The sequence below is a fragment of the Dermochelys coriacea genome, chromosome 1 (genome assembly GCF_009764565.3).
Source record: "Dermochelys coriacea isolate rDerCor1 chromosome 1, rDerCor1.pri.v4, whole genome shotgun sequence".
In the NCBI taxonomy this organism is placed as follows: domain Eukaryota; kingdom Metazoa; phylum Chordata; order Testudines; family Dermochelyidae; genus Dermochelys; species Dermochelys coriacea.
Genome location: NC_050068.2, coordinates 136,710,742 through 136,738,698, shown reverse-complemented (window position 1 = coordinate 136,738,698; position 27,957 = coordinate 136,710,742). Strand labels below are relative to the sequence as shown.

Genomic DNA, 27,957 nt, shown 5'->3' with positions numbered 1-27,957 from the left:
CAGGATGTGAGAAACCATTCGGAAAAGAACAGATAATAAGACAGAAAATATGTCACTATATTAATCCATGGTACTCCCAAATCTTGAAAACTGCATGCAGTTCTGGTTGGCTCATCTCAAAAAAGATATATTAGAATTGGAAAAGATACCGAGAAGGGCAACAAAAATTATTGAGGATCTGAAACAGCTTCCATGTGAGGAGAGATTCAAAAGACTGGGACTTTTCAGCTTGGAAAGGAGATGACTAAGGTGGGATATGATAGAGGTCTGTAAAATTGTGAATGGTGTGGAGAAAGTGAATAAGGAAATGTTATTCACCCCTTTACGTAACACAAGAACCAGGAGTCTCCCAATGAAATTAATAGGCAGCAGGTTTAAAACAAACAAAAGGATAACAAATTTATTTGAGCATAAGCTTTCGTGAGCTACAGCTCACTTCATCGGATGCATTTGGTAGAAAATACAGATTTTAAATCTCCCCACTGTATTTTCCACCAAATGCATCTGATGAAGTGAGCTGTAGCTCATGAAAGCTTATGCTCAAATAAATTTGTTAGTTTCTAAGGCGCCACAAGTACTCCTTTTCTTTTTGCGAATATAGACTAACACGCTAACACTAACACTAACTGCTACTCTGAAACAAAAAGATGTACTTCTTCACACAACACAGAGTCAACCTGGTGAACTCATTGCCAGAGGATGTTGTGAAGATCAAAAATATAATGGGGTTCAAAAAAGAACTAGAAAAGTTCATGGAGGATAGGTCCTTCAATGGCTATTAGCCAAGATAGTAAGGGATGCAACCCCATGCTCTGGGTGTTCCTAGCCTCTGACTGCCAGAAGCTGGGATCACTAGATGATTGCCTGTTCTATCCATTCCTTCTGAAGCACCTGGCAGTGACCACTGTTAGAAGACAGGATCCTAGGCTAGATGGACCATTGGTCTGACCCAGTATGGCTGTTCTTCTGTTTATGTTAAGGCCATTTGTCATGCAAATTGAACCTTCTAGCTAAACTTGGTTGCAGTTTCTCTTAGAACTTGTCGATGTTGCACAATGGCAGCACAATGCAACTTCACATCCTGTGAGTGGTAGCACATCACACAGCTACTAGACTGCAGATTGACCTTGAATTAAGTACCTTATGATCTCAGACATTTTTGGTATGTGTTGGAGATCATGATCAAAAAGACCAGAAAGTATAGCTATGGCTAGCATATGAAGTTTTTTGATTGTTTTAGGAAATAGCTTGGAGGAAGAAAATTAAATGTGTCTTCTCTCTCTCTTTGCTAAAGAGAAAAAAGTAAACAGAAAATGGTTCTTTCCAATGACAGTTTTAGCTAAAATAATGGGGTTAATTATTAAACCTTTTACTTAGTTGCTCATTTTTTCTGCTGATGCTTTAATCCTGGGTCACAGAAAGTTTAAGACTGCTTTACTGTGGTGACTTTTTTCTTTTTGCCACAAGTTTTCCACTCTGAAAGGATGTTAGGGGTTTTGCTGCTTGCTTTCTCCTTGCTTACCATTGCTCATTCTGAGCTCTGCAAGCCAGGTAAGTTTTGCAATTGAGCCTCATCCTTTATCAGTTAAATGTCTCAACTTGGTAGACACTTTCAAAGCTGGCTGCTTAGACTTATTTTTGTAACACTTCTGTATAGAGTTTGAGGGTGTATACTCTGAGCCTTCACCTCTTTTGTGAGTTTGTGAATAGGTTGCTAAAGCCAATCTTATTCTATTCTGAAGAGATCATGGTTAAAACCACATTGAGAATCCACAGTGTCCAGGCTTGTTCACACTAATAATGTTGACATCTCCTAATCATGTAATAAGATACATTTAGAAGCTTTTATGCTCTGATCTGTAATACAGTTGGAAAAGTAAATAATTTAAAAACTAATTTTCCAAGCTTATTTTTCTGTTTATTGCTTTCTTTTTCTTTGTCTCAGATGCACAGAATGCTTTCAAAGTACGGCTTAGTATCAAAACAGCTTTGGGAGATAATGCAGTAAGTAGAGTATCTTCATGTATTCTTTCTGACTGAATAACTGACTAAGAAGTGCTAATTTAAATGGTGAAATCTCTGAGGGGACAATTTGCACCAACGTCCTCACTGTAATAAACTGTCCATCAAGTCATAATTCAGGTATTAGTTTCTTGAGGTTAGGATAGCATTGGTCTAAACCAAACGTCCTTTAACAGTAAGTATAAAGCATACCTCTTCATAAAGAGAATGCTCCATGTATATTATTTTGGAAAGCACTTTGAGATATTGTACCTTCAATATGAAAAGTGCTATGTAAATACAAATTCTGTCTCTCCTAGTTTGGCTAAACCTGCTCTGCTTGAGAACGCTAAATGTAAAGGCAAGCAAGTTTTGGCAGATAAGCAGGAAAAGACTTAGATCTTCTTTAGTTTTTATTTTATTTCAGACTTTCAGATCAGTGGACAGAACCCATCAATTCATCCCCAGTTTCAAATACTAACAGTATATCTCCTGTATGTTACAGGGTTCAACACTGAATTAGATATGAAATGTCTTGAACTTTTCTTTATTGGAAGACAAGAACCCAGTTATGCTAGAAGCCTGGGAAATAAAGTGCCACAGTAACATGTTGTAAGAGGTATTTGTTGCAGATATGCAAGCTCTTTTTATGGCACAGGAAACTATTCCCAAATAAAACTGAAATGTGAAATAATTTAAATCTGAGTGAGCAGGGACTTGATTGTGATAGAAAGTGCAACAGCCAGAACAAATAGGGATTGTAGATTGTCAGGATATATGTTAAAGTATTTGTCTTTGAAAATCAATATTTAAATCAGCTTTCCTTGGCTAAGAAACTTTAATAAAAACAGATTAAATTAGATTGTTTTAAAAATATATTTAAAATAACATAATCCTGCAACAGAAAATATGATAAGGAGTACCGGTGGCACCTTAGAGACTAACAAATTTATTAGAGCATAAGCTTTCGTGAGCTACAGCTCACTTCACGAAAGCTTATGCTCTAATAAATTTGTTAGTCTCTAAGGTGCCACCGGTACTCCTTTTCTTTTTGCGAATACAGACTAACACGGCTGCTACTATGAAACCAGAAAATATGATGAAATTGTACCTGACACTCACCTTGATTACAACTGTTTCCATTCTGAGCAAAGAATGAAAATGACAGTTCACAGTGTTTTCTCCCTTAACAATAACATCATCTTTCTGACTATAGTCAAATAAATATTTTTTTCAGTTACATCACTCAGTACTGTTTTACTGAAGCAGTAGCTCAAAAAGGTACCCCTTAATTTGGGTTTTGTTATAATAAAGTATTCCTCTAGTTGTTTTACACAGAATAAATTGTAGCTTATTTCTCACAGTATGAGAGGTTTGAATAAAGCAAAGAACTGCAACAATCTGATTTAGGATAGTTTTTACATCAACAATCTTCTGAGAATAGTTTGTTGACTCACAGAAGTATCAACAGATGGTCAATAATTGCTTCTCTAGATGCACAATGAATGGTTACTTTTTTACAGCACTTCTAATGCTGTCTGCAAATAAATTACATTCAAATATATATCAATATACTCTAAAATTAATTCAGTCTTAATAATTTGGGGCACAATGCTATCTTTCCAGTTTTAACATGGAGGAGAGATAGTGCAATCACATAAGTTTCAGATGGAAAATACTTAGTCTCCTATTGCATCATTGATTAGATGTTCTGCTACTTAAATCACTTTTATTCATTTTCAAATGAATGTGCAATATACGGTGATACAAGACTATAAGCAGTACTGGCATTTTAAATCTTGGATGGCAGGATCACCCATAAAGATCTATACATCCAGGGGTTTAGCATATAGGTCAGTAGAGCTAACAAATAATAGAGAATAATGTAATCAATGATTTTCTCCTGTTTTGTAATGGTAGCAAAGACAGACACCATTCTTTATCATGTTCAAGAATAAGGCTGTTAATTCTTTGGTGCAGGGACCGTCATTTACTATGTTTATACAGCACCTCACACAATGGAGCCTGGACCTGGCTGGCCTATTGGTGCTACTATAATATACATATGATAATATTATTACTTCTTTAATTCAGATCATTATAAGTTATTACTGAGTTTCCTAAACTTTGTTGTCTTGACAAGTGGCTCTCAACCTTTCCAGACTACTATACCCCTTTCAGGGATCTGATTTATCTAGCATACCCCCAAGTTTCACCTCACTTAAAAACTACTTGCTTACAAAATCAGAAATAAAAATAAAAGTGTTACAGCACAATATTACTGAAAAATCGCTTACTTTCTCATTTTTGCCATATAATTAAAAATAAATCAATTGGAATATAAACATTGTACTTACATTTCAGAGTATAGAGTAGTATAAACAACTCATTGTATGACATTGTAGTTTGTACTGACTTCAGTAGTGCTTTTTATGTAGCCTGTTTTAAAACTAGGCAAATATCTAGATGAGTTCCTGTACGCCCTTGGAAAACCTCTCTGTATCCCCAGGGGTACACGTACCTCAGTTTGAAAACCATTGGTCTAGACCATTGGTGATCCCAGAGAGCCTCTGATCACATGGTACTGTATATCCTCTGTATTTCTAGCTACTAAATCACACTAAAGGGGAGCTGAAAATACAGTAAATGCTTTACTAATATATCTTTTCCATGTAAGCAGTTGCTGTAACTGACACACAGATGTTATTTCATCACCAATGGAGGGAATGTGATCACACAGTGAAGGGGAGGTGGTCTGCAAGATAAAATTAAACCATTAAAATGATTTTAACATGATGAAATAATTTGAGAACTCTGGTACTACTCAAATCCTTTTGATGACTGCCAGTCACATAGGTATTTAGAGTGATAGAGTTAAATTAATTGGACCATACTGGCCATGGTGTAAATAAATATAATACGTGTTAAAGTCAAAGATTGTTATGCCTTCTTAGGTCTAGGATCAGTTTGACCAATAGAGTCAGACTGCTAAAGTATCACATTACCTTTTGAATGCTAGATCTGTCTGTATAACTCTGCTACTTACAGAATACAGAAGATGGTATGTGCAATAGCTCTCTGATCAGCACAGAACCTGTAGTGTTAAATATTGCAGTTCTCTTTCACTGATAGTGTGCTATTGATTTCTGAATTGCAAGTGATGTGTTCAGAATATCTCTTGTACAAAGCAGTGCAATATGTGCATAAATAGTATGTAAACAAGCCAAATTTGTACTCAGCTATTTAAAAATAAATGTATTTGGTAATGCTGTGCTATGTCTATTATCTATATTAGCATGCACTAGAGCTTATATAGTCATCTGTTTTCAAGGCCCCTCATGTGAATGTCTTGAGAGCTGGGCAAATAGGTATAATGATGAATTTAACAGGGATTTTTTCCTCTTGGAGCTGTCCTGAAAAAGTACAATAGTGAGTCATGAGTCAATCAGTAATTCCATGAACAAATAAGAGGAAGATCTTTTCTTTTAGCAGTGTAAACAGTGCTGTGTTGTTTGAATGCAGATGTCCTTAAAATGATGAAAAATAGGTTTGTGGTTCTCATCTACATTCAGTGTTCTTTTATACTATATCTTTTATTTTTAAGTCTCAGTCTTTTTGTTGTTGCTGTCTCACATCTTCATCAGTTCTGTAGGAAGAAAGTAAACTGTAGGAAGAAAGTTTAGGCCTTGGGACAGAGTCCTTTGTTCAGACTACCATTCTGTCTTTCTATGTTCTTGTTTCTATGTTGGCCCGCATCACTACCGTATGTTAGCACCATTCTTATTTCCTAGACCAGTGGCTCTCAACCTTTCCAGATACTGTATCTCTTTCAGGAGTCTGATTTGTCTTGTGTATCCCCAAGTTTCACCTCACTTAAAAATGACATGCTTACAAAATCAGACATAAAAATACAAAAGGGTCACGGCACACTGTTACTGAAAAAATTGCTTACTTCCTCATTTTTACCATATAATTATAAAATCAATTGGAATATAAATATTGTACTTACATTGCAGTGTATAGTATGTAGAGCATATAAACAACTCATTGTATGAAATTTTAGTTTGTAGTGAGTTCAGTAGTGCTTTTCATGTAGCCTGTTATAAAACTAGGCAAATATCTAGATGAGTTGCTGTACCCCCTGGTTGAGAACCACTGTCCTAGACATTAGCGATGGGCCCAAATGCTAACATTCAGATGTGGATCTGTATCTGAACATTACCCAAGTTCTGAGTTATTACAGATTCCATGTCCAAGTTCAGCCTTATCTCAAATGGCCTATGTAAGGTCTCCTCATTTGGTGATGAGTAGTTTATACCATAGTTTATATAACCCACCGAGTCCCTGCCACTTCTCCTGTGTGGATCCCAAGGGAGGTGAGGATGGTATCATGCATGTGGTTCACATCCTTGTTTATGTGCAGGAGTGAAATCCCTGCACAGAGATATACCCTTCCTCCTCCTGCTCATGTGGCTGTCAGGGTTTAAAAATCAAAATTAGTCATTTTCACTATTATGTTTGGATCTGTATTATTATTTATGTTTGCACTGAAATTGCCCCCTCAAAAAAACAAACAAACAAACAGTTGCAAGCTGTGCAGCAGAGCTAAGTATCTGCTCTGCTAGGACAATTATAATGTGGATTTTTGAAAAGCTCATTTTATACTGAAAGCTACAAATTAGGTGTAGAATGCAGTTTCTGACCTCCAATATTATCATTCCAACAAATTGTTAATTTCCAGCAAACTGCTGGAAGAAGGTTAAATCAACCTGTCATAGAAATGGCAATAGATGCAATCCTTGTGGTTGATTAGAATTAAATACAAAAAATAAAAGCCCATTGGACTTGTTGAAGCTGCCTGAAAACCTGAAATTGTGAAAACATTTCTTCATCAGGATAGCAGAGGACTAAACCAAAATAAATGGATGGAGCCTATATTTTGGTGGCATTTGTACTTACTGAAGCAGCCTGAGTGCCTCTCTCTTTTCTCCCTCTCTATGTGCAGTAATAATCTGCAGTGTATTTGATGCTTTTTGTAACCAGGCTATAATCAGTGCGAAAGTCTCAAGTGCGCTGCATCAGCCTACTCCAAGGGATGTGTGTGGTGAGTGTTAAGATTGTCATTCCCAAGGCAGGTCTAGAGCAGCAGGACTTGTATAAATATATGGAATCCCAGTGAGGCCTTTTGAAAATACTAGCAGACATGCCCTTAACCACGTTCCGATCCTGCCTCATTGTTCACCACTCTCAACTAGGTATTGCTGGACTTCAGTGACTGCTAATATCCCTTTTAGAAAATGCCAGAAATGCCCATAGGACCCAAAACACCATTTCAATGATCAGTCCATGCAAGTTTGTCAATGTTCTGGCCTCAAGCACTAAAACACCCAATGAGAAGCATTATTATATCCTCATAATAGAAGCCACTGACCGATCATACACTGAAGGCAAAGCAGTATTTCCAGAGCAGATTCTGAAAGCTGCCTTTTCAGGGATGTTACATTCACCACATTGGTCTGCTATTACTCCTATGAAGAACTGTTATCCTGTACATAGTTGTGAATGAAAATATATATAAGTGTTGTATCATGCTAGTATATTTCTCTTTCTGCATATAGAAAACCTTGGTGAAATCCTGGCCTCATTGAAGTAAATAGCAGACCTCCCGCTACATACCTCCCAACAGTCCTAGGTTTCCTGGGATTGTCCTACTTTGACCCCTGAAGCCTCCTGTCATGGATAAAGTGGCTCCTGTTCCAAGGGGCTGGCTGGGCCCAGCTCCCCACTCCAGGCATTGCAACCTGGGTCTTGGCACATGGGGTCACATTGCTGTTCAGGTTCAGCCTGCCTCCCTGGTGACGGGCAGCATGGCACCCATCGCAGTGTCACTCAAATTTGGCATGGCCACTACCCTATTAGGGTGAAGGGAGCCAGGTCCAGACCTGTGGGACAGGAGCCACTGCTGTGGGGTGAGTGCAGGGTGGGCTTGTCCTGCAACTCCCCAGGCCTCCAACCCACTGGGGGCAGCACTCAACTCCTTCCAGCCAGGGCCTTCTACTCCTCAGGGCAGTACCTGACACCCCCTCCTGTGGCAAGACCTGTCCAACACCACTGGAAACGTTGGGAGGTATGCCATTGAATGTAATGGGGCTAGGATTTGAGCCACTGTATAGGAGTAGTTCCGATGAAGTGAGCTGTAGCTCACGAAAGCTTATGCTCTAATAAATTTGTTAGTCTCTAAGGTGCCACAAGTACTCCTTTTCTTTTTGCGAATACAGACTAACACGGCTGCTACTCTGAAACCTGTATAGGAGTGTACTTGTGGTTACTTTGTGGGTGTATTGAAATGTAAAATAATATGCCCAGTGGTTAAAATATGTTTTCCTTTAGCTGAATATCCTAATCTGTCCTAACATTTGCTTTGCTTTAACTTTAATTCTGCAATCATTTCAAAGTGCAGTTATAATCAGCAAATTGACTATAAAAATGACATCTTCTTACTCAAAGTTAATTTTTACTACTTTTTATACCCTTTACCAATGTTCAGCCAATACACCCATGGAAGGGTTAGCTGAATTCTTTTCTGTCTGGCACACAATCAATAATTAATAAAGACGGCTCAGATTCACAGCTGGTGTGAGTTGGGCATAGCTCCAGGGAAGTCAGTGGAGGTATGCCACTTTACACAAGCTGAGAATCTGGCCCTGTATTCCAGTTGCAGAATCTTTATAACTGATGTTGATAATTTGTGAACAAAAATAACACAGTTTGACTTTCAGATCTTAGAATAGGTACACAGAAGTGGACAGTTAGAGGAAAAAATCATTGTACTAGCAAACTGAACAAACACAATATGAAGTTATTTAGGAATAATAAACATGGACCCACACAATTTTTTTTACAAAGTCATTTTGCGAAGTTTAACTGCACTTTAAGCTCTTTGTTCTATAGTTTCAATGAACGTTGTTACAATTATTGCTTAATATGGACTCAGAGATAGGAATATTTTTAGAAGCTTTCAGTTTTTATCTCTTAAAACATTAATGATGTTAAGTGCAGTTTTCTGTCAGGTTTCAAGACAATGTGTTAAACTCAGCCCTTACATAAGCAGGTGCAACTCTATTCAACTTAATTTAGAATTATACCTACCTGTGCCAAAGATTAATTTGGTAGAATATAACTGGTATATATAGCTTATGTAAGGGCTGAGTTTATATATATATATATACACACACACACACACACAGATATTTGGGAAACTGTATGGACAGATAGTAATGTATTCATTGTAAAAGAGGTATAGACAATGGTCCTTCGTTTCTATGTCACTATCTAGCCTTGCTCTGTTTTCTCTGAAAGTTGCTACTATTTGATTACTATTCAATTGTCTGCATGAAATGAGTTCTTTTCATGATGTACAGATGTCCATATCTTAGAAACCAGCATCACAACTAGCACTTCTTCCCCAAACTTAATGAAGGTGCCTCTGCCCTGTACTGTTCAGACCACCTCTATGAATGACAGTGAAGACTACTCTCTCTGCCTGTTCAAGCCAAGAACTGAATGGGAATGGCGTGTAGACTTCACATTTGTTCACAGAAGTGATCTGACCAGGATAGGGCCCAACCACCTTAGTGGAGCTTGGGGAAGCTTCTGTTGGTATTCCTAGTCTTTGATGAAGATTAAAATTAGATCTCTAGTGCTGTCAGTCTGGCAACTTTCATAAGCATTCAGTCCATTCAGATTTTTGAAAAGTTATAATGTTCTGTGTATTGTACTTTCTGACAAGCCATTTAAAAATCCTTTATGCACAACAAACAATATTCAAGAAGTTATTTTCATAGCATTATCAGGAATATTTATTTCTTTTTGAATGATAGACTATTTCAGGGTCAGTGCTCCATGTAACCCCCTCCCTGCCAGTACTAGTGCTAGAACTGTTACTTTTCTGTCTTTCTTTACAGTATGCTTGGGATGCAAGTGAAGAATACCTGTTCAAGGCAATGGTGGCTTTTGCAATGCGAAGATATTCCAACAAAGAAACAACTCAGTAAGTGCACACTCAGTCCTCCAATATACGTGTTTACAGTATTGCTTATGATGGAACCTATTTTGATATAGAGAAGTTATAAAAATAAACACTATGTAGAACCAGCATACTGCAATGCTGTTATTTTTTTTTGCCATCCTGATATGTGCTAGGCGGCTTATGATCTCTTCCCAAAGCAGTGTACAATCTACGGGCCAAATTCTCTGTTGCCATAAATTAGTTAGTCGGCTTCAGGGGACCTGCACCTATTTAAACTAGCAGAGAATTTGGCCTTAAATGTAATATATGACACCATAAGTGAAGGTTCTGAACAGCCAAGAGTTGGAGGAAGGGGAAAGAAAGGACAAGGGTAGCAGTAATGAGAAATGCAGTGTTATTTCTCAGGTAGGCATGATGATAGAAGCTCAGTTCCCTTTTTTGTCATTGGTTACCTATGCTCCCCTCTGCATCTCATAGACAAGATGGCAGAAAGGCCAGCATGCAAGAAGGCAAGAGTGATGTACAATGGCACACTTACCAGAATTTGGAGGGTTATCTGTCCCTAAGAGTACAACTGCCTAATTATCTTACACTCAATCAGGAAAAAGCTTCAGATTTCACACATCAGGGCATAAACTGATTACCAGCTAAAGTCAGGAGAAAATCTCCCCCATGTTATTGAGTATTATAACTTCCTCTCAAATTTCTGGTATTGGCTACTGTCATAAGACAGGCTACTAGACTAGATAGGTCTTTGGTCAGTGTCAGTGTGGCAGTTCCTATGTCTTTAATATACTCACCTCCACCTTAGAGATGAAAACAATATAAAAATATTTTGGTATCCTGTATTTTTTTGTTTATGAATATAAATAGAAATGTCTGCAGCTCTAGTACTTTACTGAGACCAGGCTTTAGATTTACTTTTAAGCAAAACTGGCCCTGGCTGCCACTGAGTCTGATGAAGCATTTTCCATATTTGCAAAGAGATTAGCTAATCTGAGTCATATGATATTTGATTGCCGCTACAGTACTGAGTTTTAAATAGAACAACCCCATCCATAATTGAGATGTTGGTTCATTACCATTTCATTCTGATTTATAAGAAGCTAGAGAGCCATATCTGGTATGTACCACCATTGCTTTCCTCAGGTTCCACAGGAACAAGTCAGGTGACAGCATGCTTCTATTATTTTACGTCATTGCAAACAACATGAGTGCTTCTCAGAGAAAATGAGTTGAAGTAAACAAATCATTAAAGGTGACCTGTAAAGCTTTTTCAAGATTGTTCACTTTTTCAGCTTATGATCCATGAAGATTCACTTCTTACTTACTTTAGATAGAAACCGTTTTCATAATTTTTTTCTTCAAATTTGTGGCAATTTCACCCACCTGGGGAAAAAACAAGGGAGATGCTCCATCCCCTGCTGACATCACTGCTACTTGCATGCTATGCTAATAGCAATAGAAATAATACTAAGTTGACTTGGAAGCAGAAAAATTATTATGCTGATATCAAATGGTCTTAAGTTTTAATATTAACCCAGTTATCTGCCTTGGGAATTTACAAATCCTACTGCTCAAAGAGAATCATTGAAGCGTGGTACTGGAAGGGACCTTGAGAGGTCTTCTAGTCCAGTCCTCTGTACTCAAGGAAGGACTAAGTATTATCTAGATCAGGGTTCTCCAAGCTGGTCCGCCGCTTGTTCAGGGAAAGCCTCTGGCGCGCCGGACGGGTTTGTTAACCTGTCGCATCCGCAAGTTCGGCCGATCACGGCTCCCACTGGCTGTGGTACACTGCTCCAGGCCAATGGGGGCTGCGGGAAGCGGCGCGGGCTAAAGGACGTGCTGGCCAAGGGACGTGCTAGGCCCCAATCATTGGAGTGCTCATTTACGAATTTACGTATCATGGCTCCCAAAGTCCCATTAAACTTCTCCACCATGCCATTTGTTTGATGGTGGTAAGGAGTGGCAACCAAGTGATTTACCGCATGAGCTTCCCAAAGGCTTTCCATAGTTCCTGCCAGGAAATTAGTTCCTGCATCTGTGAGGGCCAACCTACCCGGGCAAAAATGTCTGCTAGTGTCTGGCACACACTTTTAGCCCTGGTGTTGCTTAGAGCTACTGCTTCTGGCCGTCGGGTGGCAAAATCCACGAAAGTCAGTATGTATTGCTTTCCTCTGGGTGTCTTTTTTGGAAAAGGACCCAGAATATCCACAGCTATTCGCTGAAATGGAACTTCAATGATGGAGAATGGCAGGAGAGGGGCTTTGACCTAGTCTTGGGGTTTTCCCACTCTTTGGCACACCTCACAAGTGCGGACATAGATAGAAACATCCTTCCCTCCCAGTGGAATGACCTCCCCAAACGGTCTTTGGTCCTGTTCAACCCAGCATGGCCACTAGGATGATCGTGGGCTAAGCTTAAGAGCTTGGCCCAGTACTTAGTTGGAACTACCAACTGTCTCTGAGAATGCCAATCTTCCTGGTGTCCACCAGTAAGAGTTTCCCTGTATAAAAGTCCTCTTTCTACAACAAACCTGGATCGATTGGAAGAGCTGAAAAGCGGTGGGTTGCTCCATGCTGCTGTGCAAGTTCTCTGGAGGCTTTCATCTGCTTCCTGTTCGATCTGGAACTGTTCCCTTGATGCTGGAGACATCATTTCCTCATTGGATTGTGGACCTATGCTTGGTCTCTCTGGAAGCGATGTAGAGGATGGAGCTGTTTCCGTTGACTGTGAATCGCTCTCCACTGGTGTACTATGGTGGGGTTCAGGCTCCGTCTGAGCCTCTTGTGTAGGGTTATCAGCTGCTGCCGGTTCAGGTTCGGTGGGGCCCTCTGGTGTTGGGGTTGCAAGTACTGGATTCAGTGCTGGCAATGGGTCTGGTGCTGGTTGTTCCGCCGGTTCTGGTTCTGGGACTGGCTCTGTCTGGGTCTCTGTGACTGGATCCACTACTGCTGTTGCAGACATTGGCCTGGGGTCCGGGTTCATCACCTCTGACTGGGTCCGGGTAGAAGTTTCCGGAACAGAGCTAGGCCTGACGGCTTGTTTAGCCTGGTTGCGGGTGACCATTCCCACTCTCCTGGCTCGCTTCACATGATGGGCCAAGTTTTCCCCCAACAGCATGGGGATGGGATAAACATCACAGACTGCAAAAGTCCACATTCCTGACCAGCCCTTGTACTGGACCGGCAACTTGGCTGTAGGCAAATTGAAAGAGTTTGACTTGAAGGGTTGAATCATCACTTGGATTTCTGGGTTGATTAAATTGGGGTCCACTAAGGAAGCATGGATAGCTGACACTTGTGCTCCAGTGTCCCTCCACGCATTGACCTTCTTCCCGCCCACACTCACAATTTCCCTTCGCTCCGAGGGTATCTGGGAGGTATCTGGGCCTGAGGACCTTTGGGGTGATTCCGGTGCAATAAACTATAATCTATTGGCGTTCTTGGGGCTGTTGGCCTTTACATGCCCTGGCTCGTTACATTTAAAACATCGTCCAGCTGACGGGTCACTGGGGCGAGGTGGGTTGCTGGAGAATGGTGTGGCGGGACGATAAGGTGTCTGGAGGGTTCCTTGGGGGGTAGTTGGAGCCTTGGGCTGCCTCCGGTAGTAGGGTGTGGTCGGGGGTTGTCCCTTTTGGTATTGCTCCAACTGCGACCAGTTTTTTTCTTTTCTGCCACCTCCACCCATTTGGCTCCAATCTCCCCCGCCTCGATTACAGTTTTGGGCTTCCCATCTAGGATATATCTTTCTATTTCCTCAGGAACACCCTCTAAGAACTGCTCCATTTGCATTAGGAAGTGCATATCTTCTGGAGATTTAACACTTGCTGCTGATATCCAGGCATCCCAATGTTTCACAATGTGGTAGGCATGCCGGGTAAATGACACGTCTGGTTTCCACCTTAGGGCTCTGAACTGCCGACGGGAATGCTCGAGTGTTAGCCCCATTCTGACTCTCGCCTTGTTTTTAAACAGTTTATACTGGTTCCTTAGGCATTTCAGCCGCCACCTCAGCTAAGGGTCCACTGAGCTGTGGCCTCAGCTCTACCATACATTGGTCTGTAGAGATGCTGTACCCAAGGCAGGCCCTTTCGAAGTTTTCTAAGAAGGCCTCAGTATCATTGCCTGCCTTGTAGGTGGGGAACTTTCTGGGATGGGAAGTAATACCTGGAGAAGGATTGCTAGGGTTTTTGGCATATTCTCCTGAGCCTTTGTCTTCTCCATCTCCAGTGCATGCTTCCTCTCTTTTTCTTTCTCCTCCATTTTTTTGGCCCTTGCCTTCATTTCTTTTTCCCTTGCCTCCATTTTCCTCCTGTGGGCAGCCTCCCTTTCTTTTTCCCTTGCCTCCATTTCTTTCTGTATGAGTTCTATCTGTCTTTCATATTCCTTTTGTTTTTCCTCAGCCTCAGATCTGGCTAATTCCAGCTTTGTTTGAGTCGTGGAGTCTGTCATCCTAACCTCTCTGTTTTTAACTAACTTTACACCCGAGAGTTAGAAAGAAAACAAAACAAAAAAACTTGGCTTGTAAAATTTTGCTGTGCTGTCCGAATACCTATGTTCTCTGATAGTGATTGTCAGCTTACAGAGAAATCCTAAAAAAAACCCCTAACACCTTTGTCTCCAGGCATATAGGCAGAAAACCCCTCTAGTTGCTCTTAGGAGAAGAAAAAAAACACAAAAAACAAAAAACTTCAGGTCTGTGAAGACTTGAATTTCCGTGCAGGAGGTTAACTACCCTGCCTTTAGGTAGAGAAAACTCCAGCTCACAAAAGAAAATACCCTTTTTTCTCAGCTCTGGCCCCAAAGCAGAGGGAAAAAAAACCTCTAACTGCTTTCAGCCAAAAACCTGCTTTTCAGCAGCCCAAAGGAAAAAAAAAACTCTTTTAAAATCTGTGCTTTTGGTTCAAAAAATCTCAAATTGATCTCAAAATGATTTCAAGTTAATCCCACCGCTCTGCCACCATGTCAAAGTTCCTTCCCCACTCTGAACTCTAGGGTACAGATGTGGGGACCTGCATGAAAACATCCTAAGATTAGTTTTACCAGCTTAGGTTAAAACTTTCCCAAGGTACAAACTATTTTACCTTTTGCCCTTGGACTTTCGCTGCCACCACCAAACGTCTAACCGGTATTATTATTATTATTAGGAAAGAGTCCGTTTGGAAACGTCTTTCCCCCCAAAATCCTCCCAAATTTTACACCCCCTTTCCTGGGGAAGGTTTGATAAAAATCCTCACCAATTTGCATAGGTGACCACAGACCCAAACCCTTGGATCTTAAAAACAATGAAAAAGCATTCCATTTCTTAAAAGAAGAATTTTAATAGAAGAAAAAGTAAAAAGAATCACCTCTGTAAAATCAGGATGATAAACACCTTACAGGGTAATTAGATTCAAAACATAGAGAATCCCTCTAGGCAAAACCTTAAGTTACAAAAAGACACAAAAATAGGAATATCCATTCCATTCAGCACAGCTTATTTTCTCAGCCATTTAAAGGAATCAGAATCTAGCTATCTAGCATATCTAGCTAGATTACTTACTAAGTTCTAAGACTCCATTCCTGTTCTGTCCCCGGCAAAAGCATCACACAGACAGAGAGAGAGACTTTTTTTCTCCCTCCCCCCAGCTTTTGAAAGTATCTTGTCTCCTCATTGGTCATTGTGGTCAGGTGCCAGCGAGGTTATCCTAGCTTCTTAACCCTTTACAGGTGAAAGGGTTTTTCCTCTGGCCAGAGGGATTTTAAAGGTGTTTACCCTTCCCTTTTTATTTATGACACCTTGCCTGCCCTGCTCCAGCCCTGGTCCCTCCATTGCTCAGAACTGACCCTGACCACTGTCTTGTCTCCTGACCACGTCCCCAGTTCTACCTTTTGCCTCTGCTTTGGCTCTGGCCAGTGGCCTGTCTCCTGACCATGCCTCCAACTCTGTCCTTTGGTTCTGCTCCAAACACTAGGCCAGGCTCTTGTTCTGATCACGAGGTCGTACTACCAACACCCTGGTGTGTGACATTTTGTGCCAGTGTTGCTTGCTTGGAGTTGAGGTTTTGTGTGTCATTGGAAAAGGAATACTTCTTTGGTGCTACATTGTCAAGGGAGAAACAGTGTACTGTAATTTGTCATATTAGACCAATTAAAATGTTGTGTGTTGAAGTCACAGAAACATTTCCCTCTCCACTTTCTTTATCGGCTAAGGTTGTTTTAATCTAGCAATTTAATTTTTGTGCCAGTTAATTTTTTGATTAGATAATCTGTTTAAATTCCATTTTACAGTATCAGTGATTTTACTGGCAAAACGTCAATGAATTTTCATTAGGGGTCATAGAAGATTCACCATGAGTTACTCAGTATCATAAAAGAAAAACTAGCTGATTACCACTGAGGCATGTTATGGTCTAGATTTAAACAATATGAGTCCTACACAATTGATCAAAGATTTATGAAATCACAGGAACCAGAGAATGCTTGAAGGATTACATTTTTGCATAAAGGTCCAAATCCTTGTTCCCCTTGCAAGTATAGGTCCAAATCCTTTCTGTGCACAGAGGGGGATGATCTGGGAGGGGAAAGAATCATTGCTACAAAGTCACTGATCAGCACGAGAGATGCTCCATAGCTCCTGCAGTTTCAGGGCTTCATTAACCCTCACACCTGATTCGTACTCTTCAAAGACATGAGAGATGAATAGTGGATGGATCAGCATAGTCAGAACCCCCTACCTGCTAGAATTCAAAGTGACCCCTTGCTAGACTCTTGGAGGAGGGATAAAAGAGGATTTTCTTCACTACAGTGACCAGCTTTTGGCATAGGAGATGGAAATAGGCCAGCAGTAGGTGCCCATTACTGCCCCTCCGTTACTACTAAGCCCTGCTTAGACCTTACTTTATGTCAGGATGTCAGGGCAGGTTCCCATTAAATTCAAACTTCAATCTAAAATATATCAAAATTTTTAAAATCAGAATTTTAAAAATAAACCAGTAATTTGTGCTTAACACTTTAAAGACATATTAAATGTACAAAGTTGTGTGAAACAGAAAAATCACGCTACCCATTTGAGAATTCTCTAATAATAGACAGAAAATGAATGTTTATTGAAAAGTTTAACTTTTCCAACAGAGGCACAAATCCTCGATTTCCTGCTTAATAGGGCCTTGTAATTCACTCTGAAATACAGACATTCATGAACTACATAAACCAACCTTTGATCGCGCAGTGTTAAAAATTGATCCTCTGTAATTTGTGTTGGTAACTTTGGTTTCCCTAATCTGTGATTTGTGTGAAATAATGTGCATCTCTTTTGTGTTGGAGACAAGTTAATCTTTAGCACATAAAGAATGTGAGAACATTTACTTTCAATCAAATAGCAGAATCAGTTGTTGCTGTATCTTTTATCACACCTATGTTTAAAAATCTGCAGTATCTTTCATTGACCTACCATACAGAACCAAACTTTGTTCTTTATCTTCCACACAAGGATCACATCTGTATTTAAAATATTTTGACCATTTAGAAATGGAATGACAAGTGTTTGTGTGTTCTCAGATTTGAACTGATTATGTCAAGATGAGTATTTTGGCCCTGCTGGTTACTCTTCACAGAAAAATCCTTATAATTTCCAGAAGGTTCTATTGGGAGGAGTATGGTCTGCTGCCTTGCAAAATGTCAGAGCAAGGGGCTCAGAAGAACCCAAATTCTGTGATTCTCCTATGATCCAGTAGAGCAGTGGTTCTCAAAGCTGGTCCACCGCTTGTTCAGGGAAAGCCCCTGGCGTGCCGGACCCGTTTGTTTACCTGTCGTGTCCTCAGGTTCGGCCGATCGCAGCTCCCACTGGCCGTGGTTCACTGCTCCAGGCCAATGGGGGCTGCGGGAAGTGGTGTGGGCCAAAGGACGTGCCATTGGCCTGGAGCGGTGAACGGTGGCCAGTGGGAGCCGCAATCGGCTGAACTTGCGGACGCGGCAGGTAAACAAACCAGTCCGGCCCTCCAGGGGCTTTTCCTGAACAAGCCGTGGACTGGCTTTGAGAACCACTGCAGTAGAGGACAGGGTCTGCACAGAAGCTCTGTGCCTCTGCACTGTCTTTTGGCTCCCTGCCACTTTCTTGTATTCCTTGACAATCCGGTAACTCCCCCAGGAGAGAAGTTACTTTGCCCCCTGACTAAGAAACTTACAAGTATTTGTTCCTTCTGCTCACTGATCTGGAGAAAACTATTACTTAGATTGTAAGCTTTTTGTTCAGGGCATGTCTTTTGTTCTGTGTGTGTGCAGTGCCGAGCATAATAGGGTCCTGGTCCATGACTAAGGCTCTTAGGTACTACAAGAATACTCATAATAATTTATGTCGTATATTAAAAAAAGCTAACTGGTGAGATTTGCTAGTACACATACTGTGGGTCCGAAGATCCGGTCCGGTGTGTCATTCTAACATTGATTCATCTATCATTTCCATGGCAAAATATTGACACTTGCTATCTATTTCTAACACAGAAGGCAGTTTTATTGTAACTTTACCTTAATAAAAAGTTGCAATAAATAAAAAATATTCACATCATGACATATGTTTACCAATTTACATAATGGTAATTTACATAATGAAGCCAAGTTTTGCAGTCTGAACAGATTCTGACTGTTAGCTACATGTAGGCTGACCAGATGTCCCAATTTTATAGGGACCGTCCCGATTTTGGGGACTTTTTCTTATGTAGGCACCTATTACCGCCCACCCCCATCCTGATTTTTCACATTTACCCTCTGGTCACCCTAGCTACATATAATGTTACAGCACAGTATGAATGACCACATGTGGGCGTTGGAAATGGTATATATAAAAGAGTAACTTTGTATGATAACCATGCTGTGAAAGATATGTGAACTGGTGTGTCTTGCACTGTAGTCCCTCTTGGTATTTACTCAGCTGACTTGAAACTCCCATGAACAACAGCTTCATTCTTTTCAAAGCCTAGAAGGATTTGCTGCTCTCAGATTCTGTTGATGAAGAGTGGCCGTGGAGCCAAGTTCTGGATGATTATAATTATGCAAGGATTTTATACATAACAGGGAGCTCAAAGGAAGTACAATTTACCTGTTTTCATGAGTCTTGCTGCTCGACTATTAAAAATATCAATAATTGCATTTGCCTGTTCATGATATAAATAGAGATGGAAATTAGTTAATTATGTTTCTGATCAGCCAGCAGATGTCACTATAGAACATTTGCATTACTCTGTTGTGGGTAGCTGTTTGCAGAAGGAAATATATCCCACTAGGAAACCAGAGGGGAATAAATATTAAAACTTTTGTTTTAAGAAGGATGGGCTACGCCATAAAAACGAGGAGGAACCAATGGCAAAATAATAATAAATACTGGGCATTATAATTACTGCATACATAGCCTCAGGGTTTCACTCCACATGAGGGCTGGTAGTGCTGTCCTCCCAGTGGGGATCTGCCAGGGCACTTGTGTGTGGAGACTTGCCAGTGCTATGCTGAATTACTGCCGGTGTTAACCAGCCCAGGAAATTCAGTGGAAGTAAATCTGGGCCCTTACTCTTGAGTTTGATCTGCAAGTGCCACTTGCTCAGAACAGCTGCTTACACAAATGTCACCTAAAATCTGTTCAGATACTGGAGTCTCAGTCTGGGGCCACCTTTATTTTCAGAATACAAAGTCAGCCACTATCAGATATACTTTAAATTTCTATTGGATTTTAATCCTTCATCTATTTCTAATGGTATTTTCATTATGAATTACTGATAAGTATAGGAGTATCAAAAACCTAAATTTTAAAGACATTTTCAGACTCTATTTTATGTAGCAACTCGTGAAAATCTTATTGCATACAAAGCTTCCAATAACTGCTTCACATCCACCTGAATGTTTCTGCCTCTAAAAAGTTAAATGTAGCTGAACATAACCTAAATGCAATGGGTCAGTGCTAGAATGATTCAAGGTTTAACAGTCCCTAGTAAACTTAGCCCATTGCCTCCACAATCCACTCAACAACCACTACAGCAAGTGACAAAGGAGCTAGATTCATTCGCAGGGCTAGACTGGCTTTTTCTGGCATAAACCCTCTCAGAATGGTTCAAGATCAAAAGTCTGTAGAGGAGACTGCAGTCAGACAAAGTGTCCACAGCCTCCCTTCTTCCACTGAGGGCATAGGGAACCAACACAGCCCCAGTAAGATGAGTGACACTGGTCAGAAAGTGGGCATGGCCAGGGCAGCTGGAAGGTGCACTGATTCAGCACTCTCAAAGGCATCTCCTGCCCCAGGAGCGCCTATGGAGTTCCAAGTGGAAATAAAATCGCTTCTGCCCACAGTCCTCCCTGAGATACAAGGGACCATACTGGAGCAGGGAAGTACAATGTGCACTTCCTTATGGCAACTTTAGGGAATTTGCTCCTGATGTCATATTTCTAGCTGTACACTATTATTATTATTATTTATTATTATCTTATCCCTTAGGAGCCCCAGTCTTGGACCAGGACCCCATTGTGGTGAGTGTTGTACAATCACAGAACCAAAATATGGTCCCTGCCCGGCTAAGCTGGCCCTACAAGTTCACAGTTTAAATTTCAATGGTTGAAATTTAAACAGTGATAAAACACACTTCCTAGTGGTGAGCTGACGGTGATGATATGGCTAGAAAATGTATTTAAAATAAAATAAAGCCTCTATAAATACAGTGATTTTGTAGTTGTTTTGTTCCTATATTGGAGGATAGAAAATATGACCAGTATTTCTTTCTCAGTCAGATTAACAGAAGCTAATAATTTCCTTTTCTAAAAGGTTTTTCTCCTTAGACTAAAACACTGCAAAATACGGTGATAATATGTATCACTTCATTATGTACTTCTGTTTTGTACTTATTTTCCAATGACTTCATTTTGTTTTAAATGTTCACAGAATTTCCAATGTGCTGCTTTGCAATATGACAGAGAGGGTGTCATTTTGGTTTGTGGTCACAGACTCTGCCAAAAATGTGACAACTGTTCCTGGAAGTGAAGTAGAGGCAGCCATAAGGTAAAGTAATTGGCCCTCCCTCTGACTCTTCCTCAGTAACCAAAGATGCTTTCTTAATGTGGGCCTATGTCTCAGGCCATATGAACTAGCACTCTGTATCTTTTAATTACATGAATTAGTTTATAGATAAACACAATGGGGTCCATACTCTTCTTCCTACGTGCATGTGAGATTAAAAGGAATTATATGTGGCTGAGGGAGAACAATTTCTTTAAACTCTTGTAACGTGTATGGCTTTGGGAGGTTGATTGCAACTTTGAAAGGTGTCCTTTTTTTAAACTGTGGGTTCTTATGATATCTAGACATGATGAGCTCTGACTGTAGCCCACTGTTCAGTGTGCATTGCACATGCCCCTCTAATGGCTGATCCACAGAGTCTGCTACAGCTCCCAGACAGGAGATTTAGTACTTTTAATTCAAGTAACAGATGCTCATGCTTTTAGTGCTGAATGTTCCAGTTTCATATTGCACTGTCAGACCAAGCAAATAATCTAATGCTCATATTCTTTTTATCTTAGGTCTTTGTAGGAAGCCTGTCACTGTAGTAGATGAGCACCATTTGCACACAATACAGAGTAGCATAAGTTATCCCACTTTTCCATTAAAAATCTTGCGCTGAAGCTAGAAAAACCATAATATGGAGCTGCATAGGAAGAGAAGAAAAATAGGTTATCTGACCTCAACAGTTTACAATGTGTTCACAAGGGCTTTGCAAGGGTAACTCCCATAAATAGAGTTACCCACATATGTTTCCCAAGCATCAAGCGAAAAATAAACCCATTGTATTTAAATATATTGCACTTTGTCTTTAAAAATCATGTTATCTTTGCAAAGGCGTAATACCTAATTCCTGATGAATGAGTATGGGTTCTTTTGGAAAGATTAACTTTAAGCTTCTGAGCAGATTAAACTATTTCTTACAGAGATACCCAGCAACAACTTCAGTGCATTAGTGGGCGAAGGAGGTTATTTATTCACTGAAACTTGCTAAGAGTCTTGGAATGTACCTTTTTTAAATTCATTTCTGTTGTTCTTTGATACATTCAGTAGCATAAGCTGATTTACAGTAAGTCTTTTATAGGCACTGTTTGCCACAGAAATTGGATGCTGTTATAGCATGTTTGGTTTTTAACTGTTGTCTCTCACCTACTAAAGAAGAGTATACACTTTTAAAAATGTTTACATTCCTATCAGTAGGTTAGAGACAAGAAACAAAATTCTCTGCAGAATGAGAACTCCTGTGCTCAGTATTCAACTACTTTTGCTGACAGTATTCTGAATCTAAGTTGGACATGCAAAATCTGTTTAGTGTTTATGAATCAAAATCAACATCTCACAAGTGCAAGATTCCTCCTTTAATAATAATTACACTAATAGTTATAATAATAACATTTGTTTTAGCTACAATTCCATTTGTTTTGTACATATTCCATCTCATGAGAGTCTACGCATGACCCAAAGTAGAAACAATTAATATTATAATAAATACATAAACAGTGAAAATATCAATTGTCATCCTTATCCCCTAAGCTTTAAAACAGTTGCATATGGGATTCTGTGGCTAACACCCTGCACAGGATATATAGGGATCAGTGACAGTGGCTATGCAATGTATGCAGTCTAAAAACTTCATATTGGGCCACATTCAGCCCTGCCAGAGTTGTACTGCCTACATCAGGGCTATATTTTCCTCATTGTCTTTTCATTTATAAATATATTTATCATTTGTGTTGTGTTTTGTATTTTTTTAAAGGATGAACAGAAACAGAATCAACAGTGCCTTCCTACTGACAGACAGCACACTGCAGTTCTTGAAAATTTCCTCCACTTTATCACCACCCATTGAACTCACTGTGCCTGTCTGGCTTATCGTGTTCAGTGTTGTTCTTTGCCTCGTTGTGGCTGGAATTCTTTTCCTTGTTGTGTCAGGAATCCGACAACGCAAAAAGTAAGCTGTGCTTTTGTTTTAACCAACTGTTAGTGAATTAAGTGAACTAGAAGTGTTAGGGTTGCGTCACCCTGCAGTTCACATTAGTTACAAAGAAACAATAGCAGCCTTTTCTCCCCAGCTGAGGATATCTGTCCTTTCAAAGGGCAGGTGTTGTTATTTTGGACTGTGGAGTTATTAACTAAAGGTAAGAATGTGATCTTGGAAGCCTTGTTAATAAAGATGATTGCTTTACAAGGAGTTTATTTGCCACCAGCCCTGCACTGCAGGTAGGTCTCCTGTCAGAGATAAGGCATGCGAGAGTTATTGTGGCAATGATTGTGGCTGGCAATGATTGTGGCTACTGATTTTTAAGACTGGCAGATTTAAAACACTGCTCCTGATTTGTGCAGATTCAGGAGCCACACGTAGGCCAGACCAATGACCAAAGGGCTATTTGACTGAAATTTTAAAAGGGCCTGATCCTGTAAGTCAGTGTATGGCCTCAGCTCTCATTCACTTCATGAGGAGTTCTAGGAGCTCAGCATCTCACATGGTCAATTCCAGATTGGACTCGCCATGAGACTAAATTATCACAGCTATGCTGTAGAGTAAGGAGTAGTTGTCTCCCCTCTCCTTACTACCCTGCCCTATTTCAGGGAATTGCAACACCAGTCATAGTGATGAGTGCATAGTAGTCATAGCAGTCATAATAAGGGTTACTTACTTGATACTTACTGCTGTGAGCCCGTGAGTTCATGGGGATGGAGAGGGGAAGGGAGTGGCTGGAACCTTGGTTTTGACACCCGGCTCCCATTATGTTCCTACTTGCTGTTATTTCAGATAGTTGTTAGATAAGGACAACTCTAAGCACATCTGAGACTCTCCTGCTTGACCATACAGTGAAGAGAGCATCCTTTATTTGACTTGGATCATCATGGACATAGATATGTTGTCACAAGCATTATGATTTCATTGCAGGCTCAAACAGGAATCGGAGATAGATTGGGAAAGTACAAACTCTTATGGACAGCTGGATAGCTTAAAAATTAGCAAATGTCCAGTGGCAAAAAAAAAAAATACTGATGAATAATCCAATGTAAATGGATTTATGTGTGAAGACTGGGATGTTGCAGAGATTGCCCCAGTATAAAAGTGCCTCATTTTAGGCAAAGAGGTTGAAACAACTGGGTAAAAATAACATTTACTGCTAGTGTTGAGTGAACCCTATGGAGCTGGAGGTTTGGTGAGGCTTTCAAATTATTTTTTTGGATTCAGAAGACTAGTATGAATTTGTGAAACTCTTCACTATCTAATCCCATCCCTGTTTTAAACAACAAGAACAAAACCCAACGAGTGAATGAATGCTTGTTCTTGTGGTTAAGGCACTGACCTCAGACGCAGAAGATCTGGGTCCAGTTTTTAGCTCTGCCAGAAACTTCCTGTGTAATCTTGGGCATCAATCAACTCCCCTGAAATCAATGGGAGTTAGACACCTTAATCCTTATGAGGATCTGAGCCTTAATCTCTCTGTTACTCTTACAGAAATTACCCCTTCTGTACATCTAGGATAATAATACTTCCTGTATCTCATCCTCTGACTGTCTTGTCTACTTAGACTGTAAGTTCTTCAAGGCAGGAACTGTCTCATATTGTGCATGTGAGCCGTGACTAGCACAGTGGGGCCAGGATCCTCATTTGGGCCTCAAGGCCCTCCATAATACAAATTAATAACTATAATAGTAAGTAATCATGATTCTCTAGTTAATGGGAAGCCTGTGCTGTATATTAGGGACAAAAGACACACCCCATCATCTCCTTCCTCCTTCTCAAAAATAAATAGGCTGGCACAGAGGGCTCCCTATATATGGTGTATACTGTCTAATTTGTTTTATTTAGAATATTTTTCTTTTCCCTTCTCTGCTTCTTCCTCTTGTCAGCCTCTCTAAATTTGTTTTTCACCCTGCCCATTCTCTGCTCCATCTCTTGCCCTTATATTTTCATTAGATTCTTTTTCTGTTGGCTTACCTTGTCTTCTTTTCGCTACCATCTTTTCTCAGAAAAACACAAACTCAGCTCATGTTTGAATTCTATCATACTTTCAATGCAACAGTGGTTGAAGGGAGTTGAAAATGAGGGAAAACAAATGCGTTTGTTCCTGTCCACTGCTGGGAGGATTTAAGGGTTACAGGGAAGGTCTGGGGCACTTTGCTTCCCAAGGGAAGAGACAGGCACTTGGGACCAGATTTTCAAAGGAGCTCAGCTTGTTGGGTGTCACACTGGGTCACACTGGGAGTTGCTTCCTTTTGAGTGCTTTCAGAAATCTAGCCCCCATTGTAGGTGTTGAGTATTTGAAAATCTGGCTCTTTTTACTTCAATGGACTTTGGATCAGACCCTTACAGAGTGAGCAATGTAAGGAAGTTTAGGCCCTGATTCAGTAAAGCATATAAGCACGTGTTTAAATCCATCCCTGTTCAGAACAACATGTAAGCACGTGTTTAACTTCAGTGGGACTTATTAAGTCTCATTGAAGTTAAGCACATGCTTCAGTGCTGTCCCGAATAAGGATGCTTTTCTTGATTAGGCCGTTGGTGAGTAACATTCAAAATCTACTGTCCCCGCATACAACTCCAAGAACCATTTAGCTCTAGCTTCAGGTCCCCTCATTATAGGGCTCTCTACTGAAATCAGTGGCAGTTGGGCATTGAGCTCAATGGGTGTTGAATCAGGCCTATATTGAACAGACTCTTTCTCCAATCCTTCATAAGCCTGGTTTCCAATGTGTTAGCTCTATCACCAGGGGTGAAAGTAAGTCTTGGGACTTACTGGTATGGGCCTGGGCTAGGGCCAACTCTGCCCCTGGAAGGAGCAGGGCCTCGGACAGAAGGGGTGGGGCTGGGGGAGGTCAGAGCCAGCCCCGGCCCACCGTGTACCGGCAAGTGCCTCCTTCCCCCTCCCCAGGGTAACAGCGGCAGCCGGGGCCTCTGGCAGTGGTTTAAAGGGCCCTGGGCGGTAGCAGCAGCTGGAGCCCTGGGCCCTTTAAATTGTCCCTGGAGCCCCGCCGCCGCTTCCCCAGGGCTCCGGCAGCAGGGCTCCAGGGACGGGGCTCCAGCCGCCACTACCACCCCGGGCCCTTTAAATCGTCCCCAGAGCCTACCGGAGCCCTGGGGAAATGGCGGCGGGGCTCTGGTGATGATTTAAAGGGCCCAGGCTCGGCCGCCACTACCGCCCTGGGCCCTTTAAATCACCGCTGCTATCCCAGGGCTCCGGCAGCGGGGCTCTTGCAGCAATTTAAAGGGCTGGGGGCTCCAGCTGCTGCTGGGAGCCGCAGGCCCTTTAAATTGCACCTGGGAAAGCTGATTCACCCCAGTATGGCGCACTGGCTCTTGCCGGTACACCGTACCGGGGCATACCTGCTTACTTTCACCTCTGTCTATCACCATGGCAGTATGTCATCTCCTTCTCTGCTAACAGACTTGTCTCATTTCCAAGCTAGGAGGGACAACCCCAGAAGATGTGACTGTGCCACCCTCTCCCTTTAAAAGCATGTCACAAGCAGGAGGAGAGGAGTTGATTAGCCACTCTCATTTATTTTTAGCAGGTCTCTAAAGTCCAAGTATCTCTCGCAGGTCAATAAAGTTTTATTATTGTTAATATTACTGATGTATAAGTACTGAGTCAGGTTATCACAAAGTGTTATGGGATTGGAAGAAAAACTGTAGCTAACCTGTGAGTTTCTTATCATTCTAAATTGCTGATGCTACAGTCTGTAAAGTACAGCAGGTTCTTCAGCTATGAATCAGCTGATCTCAAGGTCAAAATAAATCTGGAAATTAAAGGTACTATACAGACATTGTTGACTATATTTGTTTACAGTTTGTCAGTTTAGATCATTTTCTTCAGCAGCTATTTAGTATGGTTGGTATCAGAATTTGAGTCTGGAAAAGTGAAAGTATGCAAGACATATTGCTGTTTAATCTAGCAGGCAAAGATCCAATGACTGGAAGTTAAAGCTAGTGAAGTTTGAACTGGACATAAGATACAAATTTAGAACAGTGAGAGAAACTTACCATTGGAATAGATTACCAAGAAATGTGGTGCATATATTCTCTAACATCTAACATGTGTCTTTAAGTCACAGCTGGATGCCAAGATCTGTTCTAGTTCAATCACAAGTTGTTGGGATAGATGCAGCAATCATTGAGTGAAATCTATGGTCTGTATTATGCAGTAGGTCAGACTAAATGATCATGGTGGCTCCTTATAGCCTTGAAATCTATTAAGTATATGAATGTGTATTTTATTCTTTATTTTCCTTTTCTATTTTGCACCCTCCTCCAAGCCATTTTACAGAAGGGGAAACTGACGTATAGAAGTTAAGTGAAGCAACAGAAGGGAGCCAGTGTGAAAGTGATATTAAAATTTACTTAGGAATTTCTGTCTCCCATTCCTATCCTCAGATGACTAGACTATGCCTCTTTGTATATAGTGTGTTATAAACTTCTTAATAAAAGTGCATGCTAAACTATTTTTCTTATTTCCAGGCTTTGTTGAATGGTACACTTTGATAGCAGTAATGTAATTTTGTTATTCCTTTTTAGAAATAACAATGAGTCTGCAGAGATAGGTGATTTAGAAGACAAATGTGACACACCAGTGACAACAGAAAATGGGATTCCCTGCGATATACTGGATTTAAAAGCAGGCCAGACTAATGGAGTCTACGCAGCAGATGATGAACGGTTCACACCACTATGAAATGTCACAGTTTCTTTCTGGCTTCTTTGAGAGAGATTGTGCTATCTTTATCTAGTCATGACTGATGAATGTCAAACATCAAGGCAAGAAAAATATGACTTGTCAGTTATTTTCCCTTGAGAGAAACTTTCCTTGATAAAACACAAACACACAAATCTGTATTACAAAGCTAAAGCAAATGTGAGGACATCCACTCAATTGTTCATTAAACATTTTCAAGAA

The 27,957-nt window shown here is 40.6% G+C and overlaps 1 protein-coding gene across 1 annotated transcript; it reads left to right on the top strand.

Moving 5' to 3' along the window:
* Window positions 1-1,433: 1,433 nt before the first annotated feature.
* Window positions 1,434-27,957, top strand: CLTRN (collectrin, amino acid transport regulator). The gene is made up of 6 exons (XM_038380723.2): window positions 1,434-1,551; window positions 1,946-2,004; window positions 9,966-10,051; window positions 20,933-21,049; window positions 22,803-22,997; window positions 27,579-27,957. Exons 1-6 carry the CDS (start codon window positions 1,485-1,487, stop codon window positions 27,733-27,735), a joined length of 681 nt encoding a protein of 226 aa, XP_038236651.1. The 5' UTR covers window positions 1,434-1,484; the 3' UTR covers window positions 27,736-27,957.